The sequence below is a fragment of the Puma concolor genome, chromosome B4, assembly GCF_028749965.1.
Source record: "Puma concolor isolate L17-30 chromosome B4, mPumCon1.1.hap2, whole genome shotgun sequence".
NCBI lineage: Eukaryota > Metazoa > Chordata > Mammalia > Carnivora > Felidae > Puma > Puma concolor.
Window position 1 is genome coordinate 100479371 of NC_141673.1, and position 11883 is coordinate 100491253.

Sequence of the window (11883 nt, forward strand, 5' to 3'; positions counted from 1 at the left end):
AGCTGTGTGGCTGAGCGGCAGGTGGAGGGTGAAACCTAGTTGTGCAGTTTCCTGGGGTAAGTAGAGGCTGAAATATAGTCTGCATCCCGCTGGCCAGGCCCTGCTCCTTGGCCAACAGGGGATGCGCCTTTTTTCTTTGCACAGGGCCCCATCCCTAGAAAATCTGCCCATTCTTTTTTTTTCCCCAGGGAATTCATTTCCAAATTTGCACAAAGGCACTGGAAAGTCCAGCATTGGCCCTGAAAGCACGTATTTCATATACTAGACAGCAGAAAAATTAATCCCCGGAAGCTATTTAAACATAGAAAATTTTTCTTAGCTGTTAACTTAAAAATGTGAGGGGCGCCTGGGTGGCGCAGTCGGTTAAGCATCCGACTTCAGCCAGGTCACGATCTCGCGGTCTGTGAGTTCGAGCCCCGCGTCAGGCTCTGGGCTGATGGCTCAGAGCCTGGAGCCTGTTTCCGATTCTGTGTCTCCCTCTCACTCTGCCCCTCCTCCGTTCATGCTCTGTCTCTCTCTGTCCCAAAAATAAATAAACGTTGAAAAAAAAAATTTTTTTTAAAATGTGTAAGAAGGGTATGTAGTTTTTCAAAACTGCTCCAAATTGTGAGTAAGTAAAAAAAAAAAAAAATTAGGAGGAGGAGGAGACCACTGCTTCTGTCTTTCAGTATTGCTCTGGTACCCACTTCCCGCCCTGTTACCACAGGTCCGCAAGTCTCTTCCCTTCTCTGTGCTTCCTTCTTTGGGACTTTACTTCTTTTTTTTTTTTTTTTTTTAAGTAGAGTTGACACACAGTGTTACATTAGTTTCAGGTATACAACAAAGTGATTCCACAAGTCTAAATGACAAGCTACACTCACCACAGGAAGTGAAGTTCATCTGTCACCATATGACACTGTTATCATACCGCTGACTCTATTCCCCAAGCTGTGCCTTTCATCCCCATGATGGATTCATTCCATCACTGGAAGCCTGTCCCTCCCACTCTCCCTCACCCGTTTTGCCCATCCTCGTGCTCTCCTCCCTTCTGGCAACCGGAAGTGTGTTCTCTGTCGCTGTGTGTCCACTTTCGCTTTGTTTGTGTGTTCATTTGTGTTTTAGGTTCCACGTAGAAGTGAAATCATATGGTATTTGTTTGTCTCTGTCTGACTAATTTCACTTAGCATAACACCCACTAGATCCATCCGTGTTTTCGCAAATGGCAAGATCTTTCCTTACGGCAGAGTACTATTTCATTGTATATAGACACCACATCTCCATTTGCAAACATCCTCTCCCAGTCAGTAGGTTGCCTTCTCGTTTTGTTGGTGATTTTCTTCTCTGTGAAAATCTTTTTGTTTTGGTGTAGTCCCGAGAGTTTATTTTTGCTTTGGTTCCCCTTGCCGGAGGAGATGGATCTAGGAAAATGTTGCTAAGGCTGACTGATGTCAAAGACATGACTGCTTATGCTCTCCTCTAGAAGTTTTTATGGCTTCAGTTTCCACATTCAGGTCTTTCATTCACTGAGTTTATTTTTGTGTATATGGTATAAGAAAGTGCGGCCTTTACTTCTGACACATCATACCTTTGTCTGGAGACCGCTTCCTTTCATCTTCTTCCTGATCTTTTGCCTAAATGTTCTCAAGTTTATTCTCTTGACGGCTTTGCCCCTTTAATGCTAAGACCGTGACAACACTTTGAAGCCTTACTAAATACACCAATCCACACATCACTTGCCTCCCCTCGCCAGTGCTGGGGCTAGATTTTCATTTCCAGCCTTCACAAAAACCCACAGTCCCAAGGAGGACTGTACATCCTCAAGGATATGCACTGCCACCTAGTGGCCTACTGACACCCTACCGCAGTTAACAACCGGGCAACAGGCCCGAAGGCAGAAACACCAGTCATGGGCGGAACAGTCGGTGTTCACTCCCTCTTCTTTCGTAGTAATATTTTCTCTGGCTGGCGATATCTTTCCAAAACGATTTCTCTCAAAATTCATTTCACCTTTCAAAGTCCCCCGTAAATGCCATTTTTTCCATGAGCCCCTTTCTGAACTTTCGAGTCAGAGTTTCTCACTCCCGTCAAAGTACTACGGCCCGGGTTAGCATTTCATTTGTAATTCTTAACGAAGCTCCACAGTGTCGCTTCCAAACTACTTCTCATCGTCTAGTTTCTCAAGACTCGGATCCTTTGAGGTACATGCCATCAGGATACTGTAATCATCTGCTGATCTCCTGGCTTACTTCCCCTCATTCCCTGGACATTTTAAAACCTGATTCACTCTCTTGGTTACACCCCTCCTACCATCATCATTCCTAGGCACTCTGTCATCCCTGGAAACAATGTGCTGGGCTCTCAGTTCCTTGTCTACTCATTTCCAGTCATTTTATTTTCCAACCCACCTCAGTCACTTAATCCCATGGTGACACCCCAGGCCTGGCCATTAATGATAGACGTATTCCTTCCAAAACCTCTTTCTTGCATCTCACACTGTCCATCACCTCCTCTGCATTCTTTTTTTTTTTTTTTTTAATTTTATTTATTTTTGAGACAGAGAGAGACAGTGAGAGCAGGGGAGGAACAGAGAGAGAGAGAGAGAGAGAGAGACAGAATCCAAAACAGGTTCCAGGCTCCACGCTGTCCGCACAGAGCCCGACGCGGGGCTTGAACCCACAAACCGTGAGATCATGACCTGAGCTGAAGTCGGATGCTCAACCAACTGAGCCATCCAGGCGCCCCATAAATTTTTTAATTTTTTTTTTAATTTATTTTTGAGACAGAGAGAGACAGAGCATGAGCAGGGGAGGGGCAGAGAGAGAGGGAGACACAGAATCTGAAGATGGTTCCAGGGTCTGAGCTGTCAGCAAAGAGCCTGACACAGGGCTCGAACTCACAGAGTGTGAGATCATGACCTGAGCTGAAGTTGGATGCTTAACCGACTGAGCCACCCAGGCGCCCCTAACAATTCGTAATACAAGTAGGATCTCTAAGCCATCGACTCCATCAACTTTTCACTGATGAGCACTTTTCTGTTTTTATTTCTGACATCACCCAGCTCGAATCATTTCATTCGTCCCTCAACAGGCTCCTTTGCACAACCTGCGACTCTGGCACTCCTTCCCCTCCCGGTGTATTCCTTGGTAAGATCCCAGCCCTTACTCTACTTACTCTGCTTGCTTGCACTCACTAACTAAACAAATGGCTGGGGAAAAATCCACAACCCTGCTTAGGGGATTAATTTAGATTAGGTGATGATCTTAAGTGGGCTCTCAGCACTGCTCTGCAAAGCTTTCTTTTTTTAAGCTTATTTATTTTAAGAGAGAGAGAGAGAGAGAACACGAGCAGGGGAGGGGCAGAGAGACAGAGAGAATCCCCAGCAGGCTCCGTGCTGCCAGAGCAGAGCTAGACTCCGGCCTGAAACTCACAGACCATGAGATCATGACCTGAGCCAAAATCCAGTCCGGACACTTAACCAACTGAGCCACCCAGGCGCCCCACAAAGCCTTCTTGTCTGAAATCAGTTCACTCCCTACTCTGTAAGAAAACAAGTTCACACCTTTTCCTCACTCTTCAAATGATGATCTCCTTTCTAATTTCACTGAAAACCGGAGACGAGAAATTCCTCATCTTTCTACTTCACTACGAAGTCTACTAACTTGACCGTGTCTGAATCCAAACACTCAGCACCACCCCCCCACCCCCCCACCCCCCGTTGAAATGCTTGTGTCTCCTGCTCCCATCTGGTGAGGCCGGCCTCTCAGCTAGAGACCTGGATCCTTTTCCCTCTTACCTTACTCAAGAATTCTGACCTGAAAGTTATTTCCCTTATATCATCAAATTTTCCCTTTCTACTATATCCATACCATCATATCTCTTAATAAGACTTTCACTTAGACAGACAAAAATTCAGAAACATGGAGACGTCTAGCATGGTAAGAAGCTAGAGGAGACTCTTACATTACCTGTATGATTCTATTTCGCAAGCAGGGAGATGGTTCTCAAGATGTTCATTTTAAAAAATTCTTGCCTTTTGGGGGCACCTGGGTGGCCCAGTCAGTTAAGCATCCAGCTCTTGATTTCAGCTCAGGTCATGATCTCAAGGTTGTGAGACTGACCCCTGCATTGGGCTCCACGCTCAGCCCGGAGCCTGCTTGGGATTTTCTCTCTCTGCCCCTTCTCTGCTCGTGCTGTCTCTCTCCAAATAAATAAATAAACATTGAAAAAAAAATTCTTGCTGGGGCACCTGGGTGACTCAGTTAGCTAAGTGTCCAACTTTGGCTCAGGTCATGATTTCACAGTTCGTAAGTTCGAGCCCCGCATCGGGCTCTGTGCTGACAGCTCAGAGCCTGGAGCCCGCTTCGGATTCTGCGTCCTCCCCGCCCCCCCCCGCCCCTCCCCCACTCACGCTCAGTCTCTCTCTCTCAAAAATATATAAACATGAAAAAAATTTAAAAAAAAAGATTTATAAGGACAAAGTTTCATTATAACACAACCTTGCCGTGTTTGTTTATATAATGTCTCTGGCTGCTTTAACATATGACAGCAGAGTTGAATAGTTGTAACAGAGACAAAGGGCCTATGAAGCCTAAAATATTTGCTATCTGGCTCTTTACAAAAACTTTATGGACCCCCTGCTCTAATCTGCTAAGCCTTTTTACTCCAGGACCTTTACATCTAGTCTTCCCTCTATCTGAAACGCTTTCTTCAGATCTTCTCATGGTTCGCTCCTTATTGTCCTGGTTTCTGCTCGAATTCATGCTGGACAGCCCTTCCCTGACCACAGTATTTAGAATATGCAACCCTACCCTCCTATTCCAACATCTATGTCTTTACCTTGCTTTCTTTTAATTTGTTTTAAAATTCTGAATGTGTATTTATTTTTGAGAGAGAAAGAGAGGGAGAGAGAGAGAGCACGAGCAGGGGAGGGGCAGAGAGAGAGGGAGACACAGAATCAGAAGCAGGCTCCAGGCTCTGAGCTGTCAGCACAGAGCCCCACTTGGGGCTCGAACTCATGAACCGCTGAGCTCAAGTCCAACACGTAACCGGCTGAACCACCCAGGTGCCCTTGCTCATTTTCCCTCACAGAATGTATCACTTCCCGGGTGCCTGGGTGGCTCAGTCGGTTAAGTGTCTGACGATTGAGCCTGCATCGGGTTCTGTGCTGACGGTGTGGAGCCTGCCTTGGATTCTCCCTCTCCCTCTCTCTCTGCCCCTCCCCTGCTTCCATTCTCTCTCTCGTAAAATAAACAAATAAACATGAAAAAAAAAAAAGAACTATATATCTGATTCCCATCATAGTTTGTATAAGTGATGTTTATGTACCTCCATACCTCCATGGTATTTCCTAACATAATAAGCTGAAGAGTTACATAGGGCTAGAGGGCAAGGATGTTTGACAGTCTTTAGATTTAGGTTTTGTTTTGTTTTTTAAGTTTATTTATTTATTTTGGAGAGAGAGAGCGCGAGCGAGCACAAGCGGGGGAGGAACAGAGAGAAAGGGACCCAGAGAGAATCCCAAGCAGGCTCCTCGCTGTCAGCGCGGAGCCCAACGCGGGGCTCGAACTCACAAACCCGTGAGATCATGACCTGAGCTGAAATCAGGAGTCGGTTACTCAACCGCCTGAGCCACCCAGGAGCCCCTAGGTTTAGTTTTCTAACTCCATATTCCTTCTCGATCTCCTCTTGAGCCTAAACTAAAACCTAGTGGGTGAATAATAATGTAGGTTATCTTTTTAACACTGTGATTGGTTTCTCCTAATTGCTTTTGAATTCTGAACCTCTTGATCTGTCTACTAGAACAATGTAAAACAAAAGGAAAGAAAGAGAGTTATGGTATAAAGACACCGATCATAGGCCAGCTGTAGCATGCTCTAGTTGTCTAGTTGTGTGACCTAGAAAACTTATCTCTAGATAATAACATCTGCCCCACAAATCAATGTATTTAAATAACGGCAAGTTCCCAATTATTTAATATTTCCTATATGCCCAGTTCCTGGCACAGAGTTCCTAAAACCTTTGTGATTTCCCAGGTGATAAGAACATTGCAAGCATCTATTGTTCTAATATTTGTCTTTGACCCTGTCCCTGACACGGAGATCTTAAAACCCTTATAAATTCCTAAGTGATGAGAGCACTCGGAACATCCCGGGTGTTCTAAAGAGGTGACTCTTCAGGTTAATGAGTGGATTCCGGATGGAGGCTGGTCACCAGAAAGACCAAGCCATGGTTAAAAGCCTGGAATTTTCAGCCCTACCCCCTCACCCTCCAGAGCAGGGAGAGGGGCTAGAAATGGAGTTAATAATTGATCACACCTACGTGAGGAAGCTCCACACAATCCCCATAGTAGGGGGTTCAGAGAGCTTTTGGGCTGGTGAATACATGTCCACTGGGAGGATGACTCACCCCAATTCCAGGGGGATAGAAACTCCTACGCTCAGGAACCCCCCAGACCTGCCCTATGTATCTTTTCATCTGACTGTTCATCTGTATCCTTTATCATATTCTTTAATAAACTGGTAAACACAAGTGTTTCCCTGACTTCTGTGAGCTGCTCCAGAAAATTAGTCAAACCCAAAGAGGGGCACATTGGAATTCTGATCTACAGTCAACTGGCCAGAAGTACAGGTATAGGGGCGCCTGGGTGGCTCAGCTGGTTGAGTCGGACTTCAGCTCAGGTCATGATCTCATGGTTCGTGAGTTCAAGTGCCTGGTCGGGCTCTGTGCTGACAGCCCAGAGCCTGGAGCCTGCTTTGGATTCCGTGTCTCCCTCTCTCTCTGCTCCTCCCCTGCTCGCACTCTTGTCTCTCTCTCTCTCTCTCAAAAATAAATAAACATTAAAAAAAAAAGTACAGGTATAACCAGGGCTTGACTGGTTTCTGAAGTGTGTGTGTGTGTGTGTGTGTGTGTGTGTGATGGGGAGGTCTAATGGGACTGAGTCCCTAACCTGTAGAATCTAACACTATCTCCAGGTATAGTGTCCGCATTGAATTAAACTGTAGGACAACCAAGTGGTGTCACAGAAAATTGCTTGGTGTGAGGAAACACCTCTACACATGTGACCAGAACTGAAGTGTTTTATGTGAGTAGTAATGAGACCCACAGGAGACAATCATAGTAGGGAAGAACTGGATGTTTCCCTCCATAGCCCAATGCCTTGCCGAGAGCTTAGAACATATGATCTAATTTAATTGTCACAATAATTGGCAAAGAGAGATGTCATGCAAAGAGCTAACTGTAGTGTAGCTAATAGATATGAAATAGGACAAACTTTCAGAGCCATTTATATCTGGCTATGTCAAAATGACCATGTCAAAAGAAAAGTCACTGTTTTTAATGCCAGTAACAACACAAACAACCATCTAAACCTTTGCTTATCCTTATTTACCACCAAAATTTAAGAGACTTTGTCCTTTGATTTCCATATTGTTGCAAGGTTTTGTGGGCATGTACTTCTTTTAAATTAAAACAACAACCATGATATATGGTATCTTTTTAAAATTTTTTTTAACGTTTATTTATTATTGAGAGACAGAGCACGAGCGGGCGAGGGGCAGTGAGAGGGGGAGACACAGAATCGGAAGCAGGCTCCAGGCTCTGAACTGTCAGCACAGAGCCCGACACGGGGCTTGAGCCCATGAACCATGAGATCAGGACCTGAGCCGAAGTCGGACGCTTAACCAACTGAGCCACCCAGGCGTCCCCATGATATATGGTATGTTAATAATGACAAGGTCAGCATAAGTAGAAGCCCACAATTAACAGAGGTAGACAGTCCTGTGATTTTTGAAATCGAAAACAAAGTAAGGAGTCAAATCTAATTATTAAATTAAATAAATACGTGGCAGGGGGAGCTGGATAGGGGTCTGGGATGGCAGGGGCACACTGGCTTTGCTCTTGATAGGTACAGAGGTTTTTAAAAATAATTAAAAAAGATAATCACTCTAATTTCTGTGTTTCATATCTTGCTCTTACAGAGCTTCCTCTAATGTCTTTCTAAAATAGTCCTAACAGGGACCTCTGGGTGGCTCAGTCGGTTAAGGGTCCAGCTCGACTTCGGCTCAGGTCATGATCTCTCAGTTCGTGGGTTCAAGCCCCCCACTGCGCTCTGTGCTGGTAGCACAGAGCCTGTTTGGGTTTCTGTCTCCCTCTCTCTCTGCCCCTCTCCCACTTGCGCTCTCTCTCTCTCTCAAAATAAATAAAAATAAACTTAAAAAGATAGTCTTAATAATTGTCATATAAATGCATCATCTTTTAAAATGGGTTGACTGGGGTGCCTGGGTGGCTTAGTCGGTTGAGCGTCCGACTTCAGCTCAGGTCATGATCTCGCAGTCTGTGGGTTCGAGCCCCATGTCGGGCTCTGTGCTGACAGCTCAGAGCCTGGAGCCTGCTTTGGATTCTGTGTCTCCCTCTCTCTCTGCTCCTCCCCCGCTCATGCTCTGTCTCTCTCTCTGTCAAAAATAAATCAACATTAAAAAATAAAATAAAAAAAAATAAAATGGGTTGACTTTAAAAATTTTCCAAAATGTTCATCTTTTGGAAAGTATGCTAAGGAAGAGCAATTGCTTCCCCAGGTTTTCTTCCCTTAGCGAGACTATTAAAAAGTTCAGGAGAAAATCTGGCAGGTTGAAACGCCAGCCATGCAAGGTACCAAAGAATTCCCAGAAGCGACCTTATTTAAAGTCTTTCTAGACGTGATCACACACGGTAAACCACTCACTTCAGGCAGTATGTAATTTTAGCCACCAAATGATGTCTACCCTACCCCCATCTCATTCCAAAAGGTCAAACGTGACTTAGTACCTTTTTGGGGATTTTTACCGCGATGCTTTGTAACTGACAGGCTTCAGTTACACTCTAGAGTCTGCTCTATAAGAAGAGTTCTTATTATTGTACGTTCATATATTGTATCAGTCTTCACATCTACACAGCCACAGCTCTTTGCAAGGACATTCCTCTAAGACCGCTTGGGTATAATTTTACCAAGGCCTATTTGCCATTACAATGCTGAAACGGATATTTTGTCCTTCTAATTGTTCTCAGTGACATCAAAGCACAAAACACCCCAAGTGGCAAATGCTCATTGATTGTGAGTAGAGAGGATGTGGGAACGGACCAAGTCTATGGGCTGTATGGGCTGCAATCGTCTCTCCCACCACCACTCGGGTATGTCATACATGATCAAGACAACAAAAGTTTAGGGAGATGATCGCTATTAACATAACCACGACAAAACAATTGGACACCAATCTGAAATACATTCTCAATACTCACATCCTGTTTGCTGCTCTCCATCTCTCTGCTACACTCAGAATTGACTCTCCCTCCACTTCCTCTTCAAGGTACTGCTTCCTGTAAATTGCAATTGGCTAGTTATTTATTCGCTCTATCGACTTAAAACTCCTTGAGAGCTAAAAGTATGACTTAGCCCGCTGGCCATCGGGCATACCAATAAATAGTTGTGGAAGAAAGTGAAACCTCATGTGATTCTAACAATGTGTTAGATGAACTCCGCTCTGGGGTCTTCAAACAAAGCTCTTGCCACTCTTTCGGCAGCCAGTGGGAAGAATTTATCAAGTTAAGGGTTCCAGGGGAGAGAAAAGGGACAGAGGTGGATGTGGTAAAAATGGAACCTCTACATTTTGAGTCATTGCTCTGTCACCAACCAGCAGTTTCTCCATCAGCAAAATAAGCGGGGGTTAGGTAATCTTGCTGTTACAAAATTCCTTGATTTAACGTGGCTTATTTTGCCATTTAATGTAAAATATTTGAAATGAGCCACCTTTGGCCTAAACTGCTCTAGTGAGCTGCGGCTGACTCATGTCTGAGTCTGTTCCCTCCTCTCCTGTGTATAGTTGTGGGGACTGGCTGGGATGTTGGAGCACCAGTATTTCCTGAGCTTAGGAGGCAGAGAATTAGGACAGATCATTCCCTTGACTCTCCCACAGCCTTCTTGTGACTTCTCCTTTCCATTTTGCTCTTCAGACTTCTTACCCCAGCCTCTTCTCTCTCCCTTCCCTTTGCTACTTATCTCTTTTGGGGAATGGGGCGCAGGGGAGGAAGTGGGAACAAAACCAGAAACAGAGGAACGCAAACAAAATTCATTCAGGTGATCTCTTCCTGAAAACAAATGGAAGTTCTAAATTTAGTCTATGCGTTCCACTGGAACAAAATTATTAAGAGTGTATTGCCAAGGGCACCAGGCCTTACTCTCCTTCTCTCACACTTAAGGAATAAAGCACTAAATGAATGGATGACCCATAATTTTCTAAGAAAATTCCAGATTTCACCTACAAAGCTAATCTCATCTGCGTAGCAATTAAACTCCTGGTACACACTGTTCAAGGTCAACACAGTCCCCTCGGCCTGAATCATTCTTGGAGGCTTCCTCACTTCTTTCTGGTCTCTGGTCAAAAGACACTTCCTTGGAAAAGACTTCCCAGACCCACCCCATCACCTTCCTCTGACTTGACATGCGACCCCTTCTCCCTCGCCCAGGTTAATACACCAGTCCCTTCCCCATTCCTCACTGTGCATTTTCTTCATAAGATTTATCATCGTCTCTCTGTGTTTTCGTGTCTGTCCCTTCATTAGAATATAAGCTCCAGGAGGCCAGGGCCATTGTTCCTACCTGGTTCCCGGTAGGCTTCCTAGCACTTAGAGCAGGGACTGGGACATAATAGGCGCTCAGGAAATAATCAGTATTCTTTCCAATGCTCTGAGACGACTTGCCAGTTTCTGCAGAGCCGCAGGACCCCTTCCCCCTCAGCCCACCCCAACTCTGGGTCACCACCCACCTTCACCTGGTCCCAGCTCGCGGGCCGGTCCTCCCACCTGCGGGCCACGGCGGCAGGGCCACTGGGACAGCGCAGCGCGCCCACCACCCGGACCCGGCAACTGCAGTTGGGCCCTGCGGCTCGGCTCAACCGCCCATCTTCAGGGCCCGCCACGCTTTCCCGCTGGTCCCAGGCCGCCGCGCCCGGGAGTGGCAGCGACGGCGACGGCGCCACCGCGCTTCCGCCGCGCTCGCTGAGCGGCCGTTAGGACGCCCGCGCTGCTACCAAATGCTAAGGATTCTTTTTGGACGGATCCGTTGATGTGGTAGTAAAACGTGACTCGTTTATCCGGCTCCCTCCGGAAGGAAGACGCATGCTTCCCCCCGCGGGCGGCGCAGGGGCCCCGCTCCCGAGCCCCAGCCCGGCCGGCCCCAGCCCTGCTTCTCACCTCCGCATCAAACTGACCAGCCCGGGCCTACGCCGCAAGCCCCATCCCGCGTCTTCGGACGGAGGCAGCAGGGGCGACCCTTTACGGGGAAACGGCGCTGGGCCCCGCCATCCTCAATGTCGCCGTTAACAGGGTGTTAACATTTCTGCTTTAAGAGATACCGGTTTCCCCCTCACCGCCCCCTCGCCCCGGAGATGATGCCCCCAGATATCCCTGCGGGGCGGGCCTGAGAGCTTGCCGAGAAGGCGGGGTTGGGGGAGGGGGGGCGGCAATTCCTGGTAGTTCTTTTGGCCCCGTTAGCTGTGTTCTGATGGGAAGTCCAACTGTCTACCTTGCCGCCTCCCAGAAAGGACTCTTCAGAGTTTGGGGGTTAGGAGTAATAAATAAAGGTCGTCCCCTGCTGCCTTTTTGTGGGTGCTCCCCAGGGGAGGGGAGGGGCCAAGAGACAGATACACAAAAGTTTTAGAGAGATTATTCTTCCCCGAACCTAACCTGGAATTATTTGGAGCCTCCCCATGGTGGTTTGGCCTTTAGTAAAGAGGCGAGGCAACAGTGACAAGGTGGTTTTTTTGGCTTTTGGGTTTTTTTTTTTTTACAGATCTACACTGCCCTTCTCAAAAGAGACCGTCCTAATGCACAATAAACGCGTGAAAAAGTGTGCAGCTGAGTTGGTCCTCAGGG

At 46.5% G+C, this 11883-nt stretch overlaps 1 protein-coding gene across 5 annotated transcripts in view; it reads right to left on the reverse strand.

The window, feature by feature from the left end:
- Positions 1-11353, reverse strand: part of SLC2A3 (solute carrier family 2 member 3) — an 89973-nt gene extending 78620 nt beyond the window's left edge. The window contains exons 1-2 of one of the 5 annotated variants that reach the window (XM_086714151.1): positions 11203-11353; positions 9253-9330 (exon numbers count right to left, since the gene is read on the reverse strand). In XM_086714151.1, the coding sequence (XP_086570277.1) occupies positions 9253-9273 (21 nt within the window). In that variant the 5' untranslated portion in view covers positions 9274-9330; positions 11203-11353. Of the gene's footprint in view, positions 1-9252; positions 9331-10775; positions 11064-11202 lie in introns of those variants that run through there. The other 4 variants (XM_086714153.1, XM_086714152.1, XM_086714150.1 and 1 more) reach the window with 4 other exon arrangements.
- Positions 11354-11883: the final 530 nt, after the last annotated feature.